The sequence below is a fragment of the Phragmites australis genome, chromosome 23 (assembly GCF_958298935.1).
Source record: "Phragmites australis chromosome 23, lpPhrAust1.1, whole genome shotgun sequence".
Taxonomy (NCBI): Eukaryota; Viridiplantae; Streptophyta; class Magnoliopsida; order Poales; family Poaceae; genus Phragmites; species Phragmites australis.
This window is the reverse complement of record NC_084943.1, coordinates 15,089,933-15,109,479: the sequence shown is the minus strand read 5'-3', so window position 1 is coordinate 15,109,479 and position 19,547 is coordinate 15,089,933. Positions and strand designations below refer to the sequence as shown.

The following is a 19,547-nucleotide window of genomic DNA, read 5'->3' as shown; positions in this document are numbered from 1 at the left end:
GGTTGCTCCGACGAGCGGCGGAAGGGAGAGAGAGGACGCCGGCGAACTTACCCCGGGCTTCGGTGAGGTCGGGGCGGCAACGAGGTAGCCGGCCAACGAGCGCAAGCGGTGGAGGCGACCGGGGCGCGACGGGTAAGGGGCTCCGGCACCCAATTGGCGACGAAGAGGCGCGGGAACTCCTCCTGGGTCACCTGCGAAGCCGGCAAGGTGGTTAGGGAGGCCGGAGATGGCACAGCACGCAAGAATGGCAACGGCGGCGTTGGACTCACCGGAGACAATGGTGACGGCAAACCGAGGGAGAAGAAAGGGTGGAGATGGTTGGACGGTTTCACAAAAGAACGACGAACTCAATGGCATCGGATTTTATAGAGGGGAAGGAAGGGAGAGGGACGCACGGTCGACCGGACTTCAATGCCGATGCTAGCTCCATGCGACCGAAAATGGCAACAGGCAGCCGTTTCACCAAATTGAAGAAGGGAAAAGGAGGGGAAGGGGCGTGCGCACGCGGCGGTTCGGCGCTCAGGCGGGGAGACGAACGGGGGAGGCTCCAACCGAAACTGGCGGCGGCGGCGTTTAAACGGAGAGGCGGGCGAACAGAGGTGGGAGAAGGGGAGCCGGCGGCTCAGCTCGGCTAAACGGGCCCACCTGGCGGTTAAACAAGGCGGGGGAGGGGGATCGGCTTGGCGGGGAGCCGGCTCGGCGCGGGCGGCTCAGGCCGAGGGTCCACCCGACAGAGGGGGTCGGCGGAAGAGGCCGGCTGGGGGGGGGGGGCGGCTGCAGGCCGGCTCGGCCGATGGGCCGGCGCGGGGGAAGAGAAGACGGCCCACGAGAGAAGGAGAAGGGGAGGGAAAATGGGCCGAGGGAGAAAGTATCGGCTCGAGCGCATTTTTTTAATTTCAAAACCTTTTCCAATTGAATTTCAGCATATTTTCCAACGAAGTTTTAAAGCGACGAAACCTAGGGAAATTTGCAAACTTTTTCCACCCAATAAAACCTTATTGCATCTACAACAGCATGAATGCATTCAAACAATTATCCTAGGCCAAGTTAATTTTAGAAATTAATTTCCTATTGAGCTAAGTTGCAACACCTGAGTTAATTCTAAGAAAGTTCCTGGAAGCAGGCTTCATTTGAGAGGTGAAGTACCTGGAGTGGTTGGCTAACCCAGTCATGGTCTGGAAGCACAATGGTAAGTGGAGGATGTGCGTCGACTTCATTGACCTCAACAAGGTGTGCCCAAAGGATCTCTTCCCTCTACCTCGGATCGACCAGCTCATTGACTCAACCATTGGCAGTAATCTTCTAAGCTTCTTAGATGCCTATTCGAGGTACCACCAGATTAGCATATATAGAGAAGATGAGGAGAAGACTACTTTTGTAACACCCTTTGGAGTTTTTTGCTATGTAAAAATACCTTTTGGTTTAAAAAGCACAGTTACCAGTTACCAGCGTTGTATCCAGCTCATTCTTTGACCACAGCTCAGTAGAAACATCGAGGCGTATGTTGATGATGTGGTCGTTAAGAGTTGGACCAGGAATGACCTGGTCACGGACCTCCAAGAAATGTTGGACAACCACATGAAGCTGAACCTGGAGAAGTGCATGTCTGGAGTCCCATCAGGGAAATTGCTCGAGTTCCTTGTATCTAGTTAAGGAATAGATGCAAACCCCCAACACGATTAGAGCCAAGGATCAGATGAGATCCCCAACCAGGTTAAAGGAAATCCAAAAACTAACAGGGTGTATGACGATTTTGAGCAGGTTCATCTTGATGCTAGGGGAAAAGGGGATGTCGCTCTTCAAGCTCCAAAATAAAAGCAACCACTTCTTGTGGACACCAGAAGCAAAAGCGGCCTTGCGGGATCTCAGAAGGTACCTCTCATCCCCTCCTATACTGACTGCTCCTCGACCAGGCGAGGAGCTTTTGCTCTATGCTATAGCTACCCCATAGGTCACGAGCGTAGCCCTGGTCATCGAACGATAAGGTCTTCAGTGACCAGTGTACTTAATCAGTGAGGTCCTACACAACGCAAAGGCTCAATATCGACAGGCTCAGAAGCTACTATACGTGGTGCTGATGGCCTCTTGCAAGCTCAAATACTAATTCCAGGGCCACAAAATCAAGGTAATCTCGCCACTCGTGATTAGAGAAATTCTCCACAATAGAGATGTATTAGGAAAAACAACAAAGTGGGAAGTAGAGCTCGAGGAGTTTGGTATTCAGTTCATCCGCTGAACACCTATCAAGTCCCAAGCACTAGTCGATTTTGTGGCCAAGTGGTCATCCTTTGAGCTTGAGTAGGAACAGTGACCAGAGGTAAATGAGCATTGGACCATGCACTTTGATGGGTCATTTACGTTGAAGGAAGCAGGGGCTAGAGTGGTCCTGAGCTCACCAACTGGTGACATCCTCAGGTATGTAGTTCAATTATGTTTTCTAGCCACTAACAATATTATGGAATATGAGGGCCTCTTGACCAAAATGCGAGCTACTTCCACGCTTGGGATAAAATACCTGTTAGTAACAGGGGACTCGCTACTGGTCATGAACCAAGTGCAAAAGGAATTTTAGTACTCTGATCCAATAATAAGGGCATACCTCTCTGAAGTGAGGAAGCTGGAGTGATGCTTTATCGGCTTTGAGGTTAGACATGTCCCTTGCAAGGACAACTTTCTAGTCGATGAGCTGGCCCGTCTAGCTCCTTCTCGTGAAACTGTCCTGGTTGGAGTCTTTAAAGAAAGACTCACATGACCATCCACTGCGAAATCGGGCCAAGGTGAAATGGATGCTTCACATGGAAATAGAGCATCAGAGGCAACACTATTTGAGGCAACACCTCCTTTGGTATCGTCGACCTCGGGTGTCCATCATGTGGCCACCCTTCTTGATTTGGGTATGACTTGGATAGATCAGATCTTAGACTACCTTCAGAAGCGAGCTGTCCCTGGAGATGACGCGTCAGCAGAAAAGGTCACGCGGTGAGCCCGTAGATACTCCCTGGTACAGGGACGCATTTACTGTAGAGGGAGCAATGACCTTTTACTGAAATGCATCACTCGGGAAGAGGGGAGCACATTGCTTTCTGATATCCATGAAGGCATATGTGGTAGCCATGCTTCATACCACACTCTGGTCAGAAAAGCGTTCTGGTACGGATTTTATTGGCCCATGACCCTCTAGGATGCTTGCGAGCTGGTGAAACAGTGCGAGTCATGTCAGTACCATGGTCGACATACCAACCTACCAGTCTAAGCACTGCAAACCATACCACTCTCTTGACCTTTCGCTGTTTGGGGGCTCAATATCATGGGACCATTCCCTAAAGCCCCTAGCAGTTTTGAATTCTTGTTCATCGCAGTCGACAAATTCACTTAGTGGATCAAAGCCGAGCTTTTCAGGAAGATCACCACCGCATCAGCGATCAAGTTCATATGTGGGTTGGTAGTGCGGTTTGGTAGTCCGAACCGCATAGTTACGAACAATGAGCAATGGATAGGTCAAAAGGGAGAATGGGATGATACTGCACGGGTCAAAACCCGAGTCTTTGATCGGCTTTAGAGCTACTCATGATGTTGGGTGGACGAACTCCCCACAGTACTCTGGTCGCTACGAACGACCCCCAATAGAGCCACTATCGAGACTCCATTCTTTCTGGTCTATGGCGCTGAAGCAATGCTCCCCTTCGAGATCGCCCTCCAGTCTTCTCGAGTGGCCAACTACTCAAATGGCGAGTAGGTGGCTCGATAGGAGGATGACATAAACCTGATCGAAGAGTTTCGTGATAGTGCTCTAATTCGAGCAGCCTGATACCAACAGAGCCTCATGCGCTACCACAACCGTCTATCAAGCCTTGGTCGTATGCGACCTAGTCCTAAGAAAATTTCAGAATAAGGTGGGTCAGAATAAGCTCTCCCCCAAGTAGGAGGGACCCGACATAGTGGTCACGATTACCCGACCTGGTATAGTCAAGGTAGCCATGGAGGATGGTTGTGAAGTGCCCAATTCTTGGAACATTGATAAGTACGCAAGTTCTATGTATAAGTTTGCTCGAGCATGAGTTCGTGTTTTCTTTTATTTTGCAATACCTTATGGGATGAGCATGGAATAAAGGTTTGTAAGTTTGTCCAATTCAATAACCAGACTTTTTGTTTTGTAGGATTTCCTGGATGAGAGTGATCTCCCGATAGATTATAAGTGTTTTCGATTCAAGAGCTTGACCGTTTGATCGGCAGCTTTCCTGCCGACTAAGCGGTTGGGGGTAGAGCCGTTTAGATATAGTCCTTCTTCCCTACTTTCCCATACTACTAGTTACTTTACCTATTCATTTTTATGGTGAGTACCAAACCATCGAGAGGGGATTCAAGTTGCCACTTGCACAGTTTCTCGGATATGGGCGGCCACGGGTAACGACCTTGAAGCCACAAGTCCAAACTCAGGTTGAGCACTAGTTGCCATCTAAGGGCTTGTTGTGCTAAGGGTTGTCCTAAACGCCACAAACCTAACTAGCGAGCGGTACGGAAGCCTTGATCCCCCCCTGATTGTAACGGGCACTCAGAACCTACTCGCCAATTGAACACATGGAAAGTTTGCATAAAAGAAGGTCTTTACATTACAAAATAACCGCTCGGGTATTGCCAGGGGGGTGTTTCTAATATTTTCATTCAGTAACCCTAGGATCCGAAGATGCCCCTCAGCGAGTCAAACCAGACAACCTAAAGAAGCGAGCGAGCTGCGTACAGAAATGAGTCTGCGAGAGCACTGACCTCCCAATGGTCCTCTGAATCCCGCCAAAGCTGGTTGCAACTACTGAAGCAACGTCCAAGCTGGGGATATGGTCATGGATGCAAACAAGGTCCAGGCTGGGGATATGGCACCAGTGACTCCGATCTTGAAAAGGTGGTCACTGACAGTTTTGCAAAGCCTCTGCTCAAGATTGTCGGCCTCCTCAAAGGCTGCTAAAAACCATAGCAGCGAGTCGAAGGGTGTAAAAGCCCAGCTAAGGTAGCCGTAGAAGTATTCTTGTCACTGGTCGCTCTCTCTGGTCATCCGCTCCAGGTCTGCGCTGTGAGTAACTCCTCCCGACAAGCTGACCAAGCAAACAGGTCACGAACCTCACAAGGGTCAACTGGTCGAGTCTCACTTGGCTAGCCTAGGACTACACGTGATTGAGTGATGGTAAGACTGATGCACCTCAGAGGTCACTATGTAGGATCTCTCGCTCAACCACGAACCCAAGCTCGCACTCGACCATCGCTTCCCGACTGCGCTGGTCAGCGAAGTAGGGAGTAAACGTGGTTGGGGGCTTAGAGCGAGCAAGTTGCCCGAATATCTCTAACCGCACTCTGTCTATAGGCGTGGTCGGGGGCTCAGAGCGGGCAAGTGGTTCGGTTAGCTCAAGGACCCTACGACCACAATAGCGACATAGGCTCATCAAAGAAATTGAAAGCCTCATTCATACAAGATACAAACCCAAATTATAATTTGAGGTTTGCTCCTCTTCACCGGCTTCCTCGATGGTCTCCGCTCAAAAGATGGACCCCATGTAATCCGTCAGCCCTTGGCACTCCTCTTCCAGCCTCCCTGCTCCTATGGGATCTGCTGTCGTGATCCCTTCCTGGACGGTCTCGAGGTTGAAGTGGGGGTCACGGCTACGGTAGCACTTGAGGACATACGACATCATTGCCTGCGCCACGTTCACCACATCCTCCGATGTCCTCTCCACCAGAATGCCCAAAAGTTAAGCAAACCTCTCCATCTAGACGCGGATGGCGAAGGCCCAGCCCTCAGCAGTCCTTTTGTCCTTTGGGTCAGGGGCGTCTGGCCCAACGCTCCTCAAGGGTCTCTGAATATCCTTAAATGCTTCCTCAAGAATACTACGGGTCCTTCGTTCCTTCTCCTTAAGCTCAGCATGTTCAGCAGTGAGCACGTCTTTTTCTTATTGGAGCTTGGTGTTTTCCTATTGAAGCAAGAGTCGCTCCTTTTCTCCTTGGCCACCCACTTCTCCAACACAGTGCACTGGCGGTCTACTGCCTCGTTCTTGAAAATTAGCTTGCGGATGGAGGCAGGGAAGCAGTCAACCAGGGAGAGTAGGTTAGAGGCTGGAACAGGCTCCATGACCGGCTCTACGCGTTTGAAAGTCACAACCAATGCTCCTGGTGGTGAAGCTGCGCCTAGCTGTGGGCCAGGAATGCCTTGTTGAGGCACCGGTGGATTAGGCACGACCAGGGCTAGAGGTGGGGTTAAGGACCTATAGCGACCATGGGTCACAAAGGTAAGGAAGAGCTCGAAGGATCCACTCCTAATCAAAGAACTTACCGCGTCAGCGGAGGACTGATCACATGTCTGATCCTAGTAAAGCCGCTGGGTGGGGAAGCCAGGGCTGTTGACGAGCCACTAGGGATCAGTGTCCCACGAATGAGTTTAGATGTTCCCACGGAACCCAAGTCTTTCACCGGTCTCTTTCCCACATGTGCGGACACTTGGCCAACAACATCCTAAACGCCCCCAATCTGGTCGGGGCGAGGCTGGTCGGGTCAAGGCTAGTTAGGTCGAGGCTGGTCAGAGCTAGGCCGATCGGGGCAGTGTTGATTGACCCTTTATTGACCGGTGCTACTCCCAGAACCACCACCTGTGTTCGATACCTAGCTCCAAGCAGTCTGGTCACCTCCATGGCCAGCTGGGTCAGCTTCACGATCGGGTCCGTGGCTGACTGGAGTAGCGCCGGGCAACGGAGAGGACATGTGGGCAGCAAGATCAACTTCCTCGGCGATCACCATGACCTCGTCTATGATCTGGCGTAATACATCGACCTCAGGAAGACCCTGCGACAAAGCAAACCGTGAAACTTTGACCTAGGAGAAGGCTTGGTGGTGGAAATTTTGGGAAAAGGCCAAACATACAATTCTAACATGAGCCCTCTCCGACTAAAGGAGGTCACACAGTGGCGGAGCATCTCGCAGAGGGCCATTCTTCCTCAGGGCAGCTGTCATTAGGAATTTGACCCGTTAATCGATGGCCTTGTCAGGAAGATTTGAATAAAAGAGATACCTAAGATACCACGTGATTAGCAACAAGTGCCATGAAAATGGTTGCATCATTACTTGAGGAGCTCTCCCAGGTGTCGTCCTCACTCTCGAAGTACAGGTACGCCGAGCGTGCTCTCCTCTACAAGGGGCACAACTGGCGCTTGATGAAGCCCCGGACGACGCCTGATCCCAACGGCTTGGTGCCCGCGAGCTGCTTAACCCGAGCAACGAGGCTCAGTAGCTCTGGAGTTAGGGGTGCTCCCCCAGTTCTCAGTGACTTGAGCTGGCCTAGCTGGCAAGTGGATATTATCCAAAGAATCTTCTGTCTAGAGGTAGAACCACTCGTCCCTCCAGCCTGACCATAATGACTTGAGGCCCATCTCGATGTAGGAGCTCACGACGCCATCGTGGAGTCGAAACCCGCAGCTCCCGGTGGCCAGCCTGATCTGTAACCTGGCCGTGTAGAAGAATCTGAAAAGATCAAGGCATGGCTTGACCCCTATTAGGTTTGAGGTGGAGGTGGAAGATGTCATAGACGGTGATAACAGTGGTGAAGAATTCAAAGAAGGACAGCACGAGGCTGGCGAGGAAGAAGGAGGCGAACATAATGATCTTCTCTAGTGGGGTGTAGGCGCATCTTCCCCAGGGCGGAAACCGAAAGACAGGTGACGGGGAAGCAGATGGTTCTCATGCATCTGCCTCATCTTTGCCCTAGTGCACTTGGACTTAGAGAAGTCAGGTTCTTTACCGGAGCGCAACGCCATTGGAATGTGGCAATGGCTGTGGTGAGAGCACAGGCAGCGACGGAGAAGAGGGGCTCTGAGCACAAGGGCAGGGGGCTTGGAGAATGACAAAAGGATCTACGGAGAGCTATCCGTGCCCCCATTTATAGGACGGTTGCAGTATCCCAACCGCTGCGTGGCCTGACAAAGTTGGAAATTCGAAAAGCCAGGCAAGAGAAGTAGAAATTTTGTTGGGTCGGGTGGCCATCATTGTCTCCCTCTCCCACATTCTCCTTTTTTCTCTCTCCCACGATCTCTCTCTCTCTCTTTGTTTTTAACCTCCCCTCAGGATGCGGTTTTCTGGTCCCACCACGAGGAAAAACTGGGTCGATGACCACTCTCAGGGTAAACTATTGTCCACCTAGGGCCCAAGTGGTGCGACCAGGTCTGACCACGACCATGTGGCAAACTACACAACCGACCACATCCATAGGAGAGCTTGGGGGCTATTTGTTGGTGTATTGAATAAGGGGTCCCCTATCAGAGGAATCCGCACAAGGGAGTACAAACTGGCGGTAGATATTTTTTTCATAAGACTGTGGCCCTATCGCGCGACCAGGCAAGGCTCTCATGACCAGCCCCCTGGTCGCAAAAGTAAACCATGTGACCAGCCTCACTAATCGTAAGGTAGATATTTCATCTTAACCTATCAAGTCGTATTAAATGCTATCTATTCAAGTGTTTTTCTTTCCGAGACACCCTCTCTAGTGAATAAAGTCTTGGTCAATGCAGATGAGCAGTGTTCTGTCCCGTAGCATTTAATGCTACGAGATCACATTACACAGATAGGCGTGATGCCGCACGGCCGATGGGATGGCATCGCAGGCGAGCATGCGGTGTGGGGCGATGGGACAGGACATACCAGTTGACCAGTGTAGTGTCTGCATACCTACCCTACTTAGGGTAATTGGTTTCGTTAGGATTAGACCAGTCATACTGTTGGCACGATCTGTTTGTATGTACACCACTCTTGGTATATAAATAGTGGAGCATCGTGCTTGTAAGGAGAGGAACAGATCTGTAAAATAGTTTCATATATAGGGCATAGGGCTATTATTCTATAGGAGATCTGAACCTTGATAATCCTGGTATTCTTGAGTTCATACACACACATCGAACACGTGATCACGCACCCATCACCCGGTATACCCCGGAAGTATTGTCATGGATCAACTCTTGACAGATATAAACACGTGTTCCAAAAATGGTGTAGAAACTTCAGAAGGCAAGAACTCAATCTTCCAGGCGGAATTTGGCCTCAAAAAATTTGCTGAACCTGATGAAGTGAGGTAGAAATGGATGTAACTTTTTCAGTACATGTCTATAAAGTAAAAAAAAACGTCGAACTTCAGTTTGCCTATCAAATTACGATCGTTAGCATGAGATATTCAGAAATTCATAAAATATTTTGATAAAAAAATTTATATGTAAAGCAACAATTCACTGAATTTAGTATCAAATAATTCAGTATCAACAATTTGGCAAAAATAGTTATCAGTGACGGATCATAACTGTGACCCGTCACCTATAACATTCGGCAACTAAAGTTAAAAAGATAAAATATCCAGTTTCTACAAGAAAGACGTTCTCAATTGAACTTATTCTGATCTGAAATTGACAGCAGATTATTGCTCACAAATCAGAGTGCCAAATAATATTTACAATGAGTTGTGAACAGCAATTTACAAACCATAATTTACAACCCCGATTTCGACCAACACATTTTTTCCTAATGAACAATGGGGGCAAGGAACCAACATTTTACAAGCCTAAATTTCAATAGGAAACAAAATCACTGCCAAGCAGCCACAACAATAGATTACATGAGTGGGAAGGGTTTACTTAACGGGGGCAGCGTTTTTTTGGGGAAGAATTGAGGTTTTATGCAAAATTACATGAGTGGGATTGAGGAACCCGCCTGCCCGAACCTGGAACGTTGGATTGGGATCCGACAGCTGCAGCATGTTGTTTGCACCTTGCACTGAATAGGCCATTTGCATGAAAATTTCCCCCCTTCCAAATCATTTCACGCTTTTTTTATTTCCTCCAGAAAAACGTGCTTGACTGTACAATTAGAGCTGTCATTTAGAAGGTCAAAAGGAAAGAAGTTAGGGACACAAGACGCAGTAGAGGAGGAATCCAAAATCGCCATGGCAACCCGCGCGCCGCCGCAGTCCTCGTCGTCGTCGACCGGATCCGTGACCGTAACGGTCGACCCCTCCCCCTCTTCGTCCTCCGCCCCGCCCCCGCAGCCTTCGGAGGTGGTGGTGCTGCGGCTGGAGCGGCGGGCGAAGAAGAAAGTGACGTGGAAGGAGGGGACGGTGGACAACGAGTGCCTCGGCCGCAAGAGCTCCAAGAAGTGCTGCATCTTCCATAAGGAGGTCCCCTTCGACGAGGACTGCAGCGACGACGAGGCCCCCAGCGGCGGCGGCGGCGGCGGCTGCTCGTCCTCCTCCCACGACCACCACCACTGATCTCCATGCGGGGATGGTTGCGAACTGGGGCTTCTTGATCTCGTTAGGTATTGAGAGAGAATTGATGCTTCTCTCCAATTCGCTGTGATGTATTTTGTGATCTCATGCCGCTAGATGAGTGGAAATGGGAAATCCGTGCTCAATTTTGAGGGTAACATTTCTGTATCGGTGCTTGAGGACCAATCAGGGCAATCATTAGGTAAATTGAATGTTAAGATTCGAGGTCTGGTTGTTATTGCTGCCGTTGAGCAAACATTTTGTTATAAAATGGTGATTCGACCTTCAGTAGTATAGGATTTCCAAACCCTCATTGACAATAATTCTTGTAACATGGAAAGGGGCCTAGCTACACATATACACGCACATGTGTCAGTCAATTTGCCGCATTCCATTGTTTCTGTACTGATCATACTGTGTTTGGTTGATGTGATCTGCAGGCAGCTTTGATGGGCCGCTTCATCGATACTTGAAGTGTTATTGGTTATCCTACCATGGGAAACTTGACTTCTTTGTGTCAAACTTTAGGTGAAAAGTTACTGCTCTGTTTCAGAGTCTGCTACAGAGAACCATTGTGCCAGATATTTTGTCAGGCTGCAACTTCTATGGATCGCGGTATTGTTTTGTGCGTCCAATTACCTGAGATATATAGTGTGCTCTTCCTGTTATCATTGTCATGGTTTGATCATCTCGAAGTTACCAAGTCTGTTCTTCTGGGTTATTCATTGTATTCACACCTTATAACGGCATGCTGTTTGTTAATGATGAAGTGATGTTGCTTATGTCCTGTGTGTGGTTGCTGTCTTATTGGTTTGGCTCAACCATAGTTATGCTGATCTCATAGTACATGATGTTACCTTAATTAGTTTATGAAACTTGTGTGTATACCATGGACATCGCCCATCAGATCATCAGAGCACTCATGTTGAAAATGGAAACATATTGTTGCAAACTAATATTTAGGTCCAAATGTCATCAAAACAACAACGAACTTTTTGGGTAAATAAGGTCTTCAAGGTAGTTGTAAATTTAGACTAAAGCCATATGGAAGTTGTATATTTGATTTGTGTAGCGACAGAAAAGGCTGTGAAAGTAACTATCAGTTTAGTGATCAAATGTATGCAAAGTGACCTGGATGCTTTATATTAGTTGAAGAATCGAAGAATCTCTGTGCTCAGGTTACCTTCAGTGATGGTCAAGCAAGGCAGCATCACGTATTCAGGTGACGCCCGGAGAAATGCAGGCAATATATACTTGCAGGTCGTTGTATCAGCTGGTAAAAAATTCTGGATCTCATCCCTCTAAGGTTCATCGTTTCCATGGCTGTGGAAATGCTGGGCGCGACACAAGATCAAATCTTTTGTATGCTTTCTCATCATTGCTGAAGCCTTATCTGGTACTATTAATTTTTCTAAAAAAAGACTTTGGTGAGGTGATGAGCCATGGAAACGTAAAAATGTTCTTTGGGGTGTTTAAATGCGCGTATTGCGTGAATCTTTGGCCAGTTTGTATGGATTGTGGGTGCGATGTGTGCAGCTTCCATACCCTCAGCTCCACTTGGTCACCTTTTCCTTGTAGCTGTGGAGGAAATTCGTAGGAAAAAGGAAAATTGAGGATTTACAAACATTGTATCTCATTTGATGATTTGGCGTTCGATGTCTGGTTTACAAAATTGTCACCATAGTTCCTTCCTGATCAGGCCATAAAGTGCTCACTCAGTGCTATACGCCAGACTGGAAGATACGAGAAATGACATAACTAAAACAAGGTATGGGATGGAAATTAAAATTCGTTAGCTCTCTAGCCCTCTAATTCTGTCAAAGCAGCTCTGCACGGGCTGGGCAACCTCTGGCGTGACGCAGGCCCCAGCAGCCAGCTTGTATTGCTCAAACTTGGCTTCGTCGCACTCCAGCCAAGCTTCCTTGCACGCCCAGATGGTTCCTCGAGGAAGTGAATGAGATGGTGAGCTCAACTGTGGCAGTTTGGCCTTATGAAAATAGTGAGCCTTTTCCTGAGGAAAGCAACAAGTTACTACAGTGAGGCAAAATGCTTCATTATATAATCTGAAATTGATCATCCAAAATGGGCATCATACCAGAGCTAAGCATGAAAAGTACTGACATGACTATATATTTGAATTCTGAATGAGAAATGCTGTTTCTCGAAAGCTCAATTATCCATGTATATAGAAAGCTTCATCTTAGATGTCATGAATGCATGGTTGCAATATTGTTACACTCAAAAGCTAGACCTAAGATATACAAAAGAAAAGGGCACACAGTTCTCAGGACAATTTTTGAACTTGTTCAACTTGATACCGATAAGAAATGGCGATATCAAATCCTTCTATCTAATTACCATCATAGCGAGAGACGAGATCAGCTACTGAATTCAGATGTTTCAGAGAAGATTCAGCGTGCACCAGATCAAGAGCTAGAAACCAAACAAGTAAAAGAAATACGGCAACTAAACTGCTTTGGTACCATCATCTTCAGGGAGTGAACCGCTCACATCCAACAGGTTGAATGAAACAGGGATTTTCCCAATGCTCCTTACCATCGTAATAGCAGCCTATACTTTGTGGGGGTCTTCACGTGACACTCGGATTATGCAAAGCTTTGTTACAGGATTAACATACTTCACTGAAAATTAGCAGAGCTCATAAGTCTTGTAAATTAAATTAGTCTGCAGTGAATACACTACATATATCAGTGAGTGCATAGAGATTTAAAAAGAGGTTTCAGAAGGAATTAGTGCCTTGTAATGATCCAAGAGATGCAGCTAAGCCACACTCCCCAAAGTTGACTTGAATGCTGTCTCTGATCATTTTGGTTATATTGAACTGAGTGAGAATGACGGTCGCATCCACCTCTGCCCGCCTCGATAAAGACCTCCATCACCATGTACCTGTTCTTGAAGTGAACCGTGTTGACCAGACGCTTCCTTTTCAGAAGAGCTCCTGCATCCAGATGAAATATATATATATTTATTTATTTATTTATATTTATATTTGGTATTTCCGGAAGTATTTACTTACTTCTATATATGTATCTCATTATATATGGAGTATCTCATATGATAAATGGTATATACATGGAGTATTTAAGTATTAAGATCATCCAAATAGTATGTATACTTTTTAGGTGGTTTGTACATATTTTTTGAGTATATTACATTTTATGTACAAATATAAAGATATTATTAAAATCTATTAAAATTGATGGATTTTTTTCAACTTTTTCATGTAATTCATATTGAAGTATTTAGAATGAGTATATAAGTATCCTCATAGTGATAAAAGAGTATATCTAATTTATTTATATGGTATATCGTAGTATGGAGTATGTACTCTAAAAGTACAGACTAATTTTCTTATATATATCATAGTAGCGAGTATGTACTCTGCTGAGAAGAGCGGATGAGGTTGAGGGTAATGGAGAAGAGGCGGTGCAGGGGAGGATTGTGGGTGACTCCTGTTGGTGCCAGATGTGGAGGAGTGAGATGGCGGCAGTGGCTGTGCGGAGGAGGGGAGTTAGGCAGATAGCGGAATGCTCGGCTGCTAGTGGAAGGTTGGGGAGGCAGGCGTAGCATGTATAGAGGGAGGTGGACACAACAGTAAAGCTAGAAGTCCATTCGGCCCGGCCCATAGAAGAGAAAAATGCTCACGAAGCTGAGCGAGCCCAGCATCATTAGGCCAGTATTAGTACGGGTCCAGCCGCCAGAGGCGGGTCGGAGTTGAGCACTTGAGTTCCCCATCTCCCATCCCTCAGCTCCCGATCGCCGCCGCCACCGCTCCAAGGATCCCGGACTCTTCCCAGATCGGCGCCATGGTGTCGGACGCCAGCAAGAAGAAGGCCGCGCAGAAGAAGGCCGCCGCGGCCGCCAAGAGGGGAGGCAAGGCGGCGGCTGCGTCGTCCTCATCGTCATCCGCGTCGGCTGCCACGGCCGCCCAGAAGGCAGCGAACGGCGTGGAGGCGCTCAAGCTCTCCGACCGCACCTGCACCGGGGTCCTCGCGTCCCACCCGCTCTCCCGCGACATCCACGTGAGCATCCATCCCCTCCCGACCGAACCCCCATCCCCTTCTTGTTCTTTCGTGATTCGTAGTCTAAATCGAATCCTCGTATGAACTCACCAAGAAACGGGAAGACTTGGCGCTTACTTTTTCATGCCGTCGCATGGTGGATTGGGTTTGATGCGCTCTGAAATCGTTAATAGCTTCAGTCTCCGCAGATCTCTTCTCCACGGTTGCGTTCCGTTGCAAACCGATCTATCCGCTGGGGTTGTGTTCATATGCACAACAATATGTCACTGATCTTTGAGTTTGTATGCATTATATTATTTTTTATTTCAGTGAATATTGAATTATGGATCGGCGCATGTGTTGATGGGGAAGTAGTTTTCAAGGGCAGCGAATAAAGAATTGGTAGGTCATTTAAGTGAATAAAGATTAGGTGAATAAACAGAGAAACCAACGAGCCCCTCGGGTTACACTGCCAATATCTTTGCAGCTGAGTAGCTGATGAACAGAGGATATTTTCTCTTGGTAGCCTTCCCGATCTTGTATGTTGTTCCTGCACTGTTCCCTTAAAAAAGAATGATCTGTACCTCTTAATTATCTTGTTCGTCCGGAACTTTCTTGCTTAGAGGTCCATTTTTCCTGTCAGTAGCGCTGTCTGTATACCTAGTTGTGAGCGCCACCTATCCCATCGATGCCCTCACTAAAAGAATGATTGTGCAGCAGTGAGATCAGATAACCATGTGGATACTAGTCACTGCATCAGACTGATATTCTTTGGACCTGACTGCCATGCCATCATTGTTCCATATAAAGTATAAATTCGGTGTTTATGTGGATAGTTATTATAACCTATTTTATGTGAGGAACATATGTTTTAATATTTGAGTGCAACCTTTACTGTAGGTTGATTCATTTAACAGCTTAACTCATTGGTTGCTGATTGCTGATTTCCTAGCTCCCTTATCTATGATTTAAATTTTACAGATAGAGTCTCTTTCCTTAACATTTCATGGGCATGACCTTATTGTGGATTCTGAGTTGGAACTGAACTACGGGAGGTAATAATTCTATTATTCATTTCCATTCAGTGATAACCAAATGTGCTGTTGGAGCACGTTATTGATGTTTTTATTTGATATCAGGCGATACGGTTTGCTTGGTTTGAATGGATGTGGAAAATCTACTCTTCTCACAGCAATAGGCTGCAGAGAACTTCCTATCCCTGAACACATGGACATATACCACCTCAGCCATGAGATTGAAGCTTCAGACATGTCTGCACTACAAGCTGTTGTTAGCTGTGACGAAGAAAGAGTGAAGTTGGAAAAGGAAGCTGAAATTTTATCTGCACAGGTCAGCTCTTGAAAACTCTCAATTGTTATCTTCACACATGTTTTGTCTATGTCTCTTGCCATGCTGCTGTTGCAAACTATGAATTGATGCTGGACTTGTCCTAGCAGGCTAACATAGATATTTTTGCTGACATTTTTAGGATGATGGTGGTGGTGAAGCTTTGGATCGTATATATGAGCGTCTAGATGCGATGGATGCATCAACTGCTGAAAAGCGTGCTGCTGAGATACTATTTGGTTTAGGCTTTACCAAGCAAATGCAGGCAAAGAAAACTCGGGATTTTTCTGGTGGTTGGCGTATGAGGATTGCTTTGGCAAGAGCACTGTTCATGAATCCAACAATCCTTTTGCTTGATGAGCCCACAAACCATCTTGGTAAGTCCTGGAAAACTTAAAATAAATGGAAATTAAATGAGAAAACTAGGTTTTCAGTGCTTAGAATTGTGCTCCTTGCCTGGTGACTGGTGGATTAGAACCCTACTAATAGTCGAAATTTTATTTACACAACTTGCAGCTTCTGCATGCTTCATATTAATATAATTATGTGGATCGCATATTGAATCTTATAACACTAAATACAACTTCATTTCCAATTTTAAGTAAACAAATTCATCGAAAGATAAAATATCTTGTGAATTTCTTTGTACCTTTGTTTTCTGAGATACCTCCCAAATTGATGCCTTAACTGGTTCCTGTCCGGCGTAACTGGTTTTAGTCCTCCGATTTTGTTCCCTCATTGCTTGGCTGGCATTTATAGGGTAGCATAGCAACCTGTATAGTGATAAAACAAGTTATTGAACTCCCATGGAACTATGGTCTTTCAAGACACCGTTTTGGTGAACTTGTTGCATCCCTGAACTCTGTACATTCATTTGCAGATCTTGAGGCGTGTGTCTGGTTGGAAGAGATGCTAAAGAAATTTGACCGCATACTTGTCGTGATATCACACTCTCAAGACTTTCTGAATGGAGTGTGCACTAACATCATCCACATGCAGAACAAGAAGCTAAAGTTGTACACTGGTAATTATGACCAGTATGTTCAAACCCGCTCCGAGCTGGAAGAAAATCAAATGAAGCAGTACAAATGGGAGCAAGAACAGATTGCTTCAATGAAAGAGTACATTGCACGGTTTGGTCATGGTTCTGCGAAGCTCGCACGCCAAGCTCAGAGCAAAGAGAAAACTCTTGCAAAGATGGAGCGTGGTGGTCTCACTGAGAAGGTTGTTAGGGACAAAGTACTGGTGTTCCGCTTTACAGATGTTGGCAAACTTCCACCACCAGTGCTACAGTTTGTTGAAGTCAAGTTTGGGTATACACCAGATAATCTGATATACAAGAGCCTTGACTTTGGTGTTGATCTCGATTCTAGAATTGCACTGGTTGGTCCCAATGGGGCTGGAAAGAGCACTCTTCTGAAGCTCATGACAGGTGACCTGTCTCCATTAGATGGCATGGTCAGGCGCCACAATCACCTGCGCATTGCCCAGTACCATCAACATCTCGCAGAGAAGCTGGACCTGGACATGTCGGCCCTGGCTTATATGATGAAGGAATACCCTGGGACAGAAGAAGAGAAGATGAGAGCTGCAGTCGGTAGGTTTGGCCTGACAGGGAAGGCGCAGGTGATGCCAATGATGAATCTCTCTGATGGGCAGAGGAGCCGTGTCATCTTTGCATGGCTGGCATATAGGCAGCCGCAACTGCTGCTGCTTGACGAGCCGACGAATCACCTGGATATCGAGACCATTGATTCCCTGGCGGAGGCACTGAACGAGTGGGACGGTGGTTTGGTCCTGGTGAGCCATGACTTCAGGCTGATCAACCAGGTCGCTCAAGAGATCTGGGTGTGTGAGAACCAGGCAGTAACCAGGTGGGAAGGTGATATCATGGAGTTCAAGGCCCACTTGAAGAGCAAGGCTGGTCTATCTGATTAGAAGGCTTTGAAAATTCTTCTCTTTGGAGATTTATTATAACCAACCCTGAGTTTTCTAAACTCTATTACGTAGTCCCGGTTTTGCAGTAGCAGATTATCGGAATGATCATTATGTATCGGATTCACTCCTTGACTTTTCATCAGAACAAGAGTATTTATAGTACATGAAATATCTATCCACATTTTTTGAAATATTTTGTTATCCTAAGTTTTACGGAGTTGGGAAGCTAGACTTCTCTCTGTTTCTGTATTCGATCGTACAACAGTGGTACAGCACGAACATAAGGTTGAAGATACAAGTATTTTTTTGTTACTAATGCTCTATGGATGACTAGTAACCATGTGCGTTTTGTTTCGTATTGGATAGAACAGAGACAGAGCGAGAAACTGACATTGATTTCATTGAGATGTTCATATATTTATACATAGTGAACGGGTGAGTTTACGTCCGTTCGGAAGACAGGTGACTCTCAGTAGGGGCACGAGTTTGTATTGATATTGTCTTATTAAAAATTTATATAAAAAAAACAAATTAGAAAAACTCATAAGAGAAAATGGTGCAATATATATGATATGATGATCAACAGGTTATCAGGAGCCTCCTGAGTTTTGCAGGTCTTGAAGTCTTCTCATACTAATTCTATGTACATATTTTTTTAATTTAGATTTTTTAAGACTTCGTGAACAAATCTGTAAGATTATCACAGATTTTGTTTGCAAAATTTCTATCTTATTTTTATGTAGTTTATGAGAATAGAATAATTTTGAAGCAATATGTTTTGTGATATTATTTTTTACATAAGTTGTTTGCATTTGTGCAATACAAGCTGTGTTATCTTTATAGATAAAAGTTGGTGACACTAATGCACCAATACCACATGATAATTTTATATGGTTAATCATTCTATGGAGTCATATATTTTTGTTTTGCTTTATATAATATGATTAGTGAAATTTGCCACGAAGGTCTGTTTAGATGACTTCCATGAAAAAATTGTTCCACCTATTGGAATACAAATCTTATTTGAGATATGATATTATGGGGATCTGATAGATAACCAACATCATTGTATTCAATTATAATCATATCTTGTTTTTCTGATTGAATAAACTAAGATATTTAGTGTCATTGAGATATTTGAGTATATTTGTAACTCCTACCAAATGGTGTTTTGTTGGTGCTACGGTGTCTAGCTAGTTGTTGGGGGAATAGTACCACACTGGTTCTCCGACCCCTGATTCACTTTGGCCAGTCTCAGAAATCCCAAGTAAGGATGAGCAATGCTAATGTAATAGAGAATTGGTCCTGAAAGTTCTTGATGAGATGGGGCTGAAGGGGAAGGCCAGCGCCAAGTATCGAAGTCGGAGGTCTCGAAGGGCAAGCTGAAGGCTCCGAGGGGGGCCCGAAGAAATATTGGGCGGAGGATGAAGGTCTGAAGGCCAAAGCACCCCTTCAGGAGGCACAGGTGAATGCTTGAGCAAAAGGCCAACCATGACGAAGTGAAAGACTCAGAGGTGATCAAGCATTAGCCGAAGTGAGGTCGGAAGGGGGTTTGTCATTGGCCCGAAGGGTTGGCCGTTGCATGTGGTTGTAGACATGTGGCATGTCCTAGTTGATGTAATATTATAATAGTGTATTGGTTATAACACCCTTGGGATATGAACATTCTAAAGAATAGGTGTATTAATGTAATAACGATTGGGGTGGTTGAAGTATAGCTATAAATACCCTTACCTAGCTTATGTGATGGGCAAGAACAGTCAATATACCATTAACTGATTGAGTACTATTCGCTGTGCTGATATTAAGATCCCAATATTTGGCGACGTCTATAGGGATCGAATCCACGACCACGTGGTGATCCATCATGCCACCGAAGACTAGGAACAAAAGGAATCCCTTTCGCCGTATACATGAGTAGTTGACGCGAAATCCTAGGTGAGTAGGCGCACATCTCCAAT

The 19,547-nt window shown here is 46.1% G+C and overlaps 2 protein-coding genes across 3 annotated transcripts; both read left to right on the top strand.

Moving 5' to 3' along the window:
* The first annotated feature begins 9,860 nt into the window (after positions 1-9,860).
* Positions 9,861-11,061, top strand: LOC133906767 (protein phosphatase 1 regulatory subunit INH3-like). 2 transcript variants are annotated; one of them, XR_009907839.1, is made up of 2 exons: positions 9,861-10,481; positions 10,720-11,061. XR_009907839.1 is itself a non-coding variant. In XM_062348769.1 (2 exons), the coding sequence occupies exon 1, from the start codon at positions 9,959-9,961 to the stop codon at positions 10,280-10,282; it is 324 nt and encodes a 107-aa protein (XP_062204753.1). In that variant the 5' UTR covers positions 9,863-9,958; the 3' UTR covers positions 10,283-10,329; positions 10,720-11,061. The 2 variants fall into 2 exon arrangements, 1 of the variants encoding a protein (XP_062204753.1); XM_062348769.1 differs by having other exon boundaries at positions 9,863-10,329.
* A 2,929-nt stretch (positions 11,062-13,990) lies between these two features.
* On the top strand, positions 13,991-17,777 carry LOC133905893 (ABC transporter F family member 1-like). Its single transcript, XM_062347684.1, has 5 exons — positions 13,991-14,322; positions 15,283-15,356; positions 15,441-15,651; positions 15,791-16,025; positions 16,529-17,777. Exons 1-5 carry the CDS (start codon positions 14,107-14,109, stop codon positions 17,584-17,586), a joined length of 1,794 nt encoding a protein of 597 aa, XP_062203668.1. The 5' UTR covers positions 13,991-14,106; the 3' UTR covers positions 17,587-17,777.
* Positions 17,778-19,547: the final 1,770 nt, after the last annotated feature.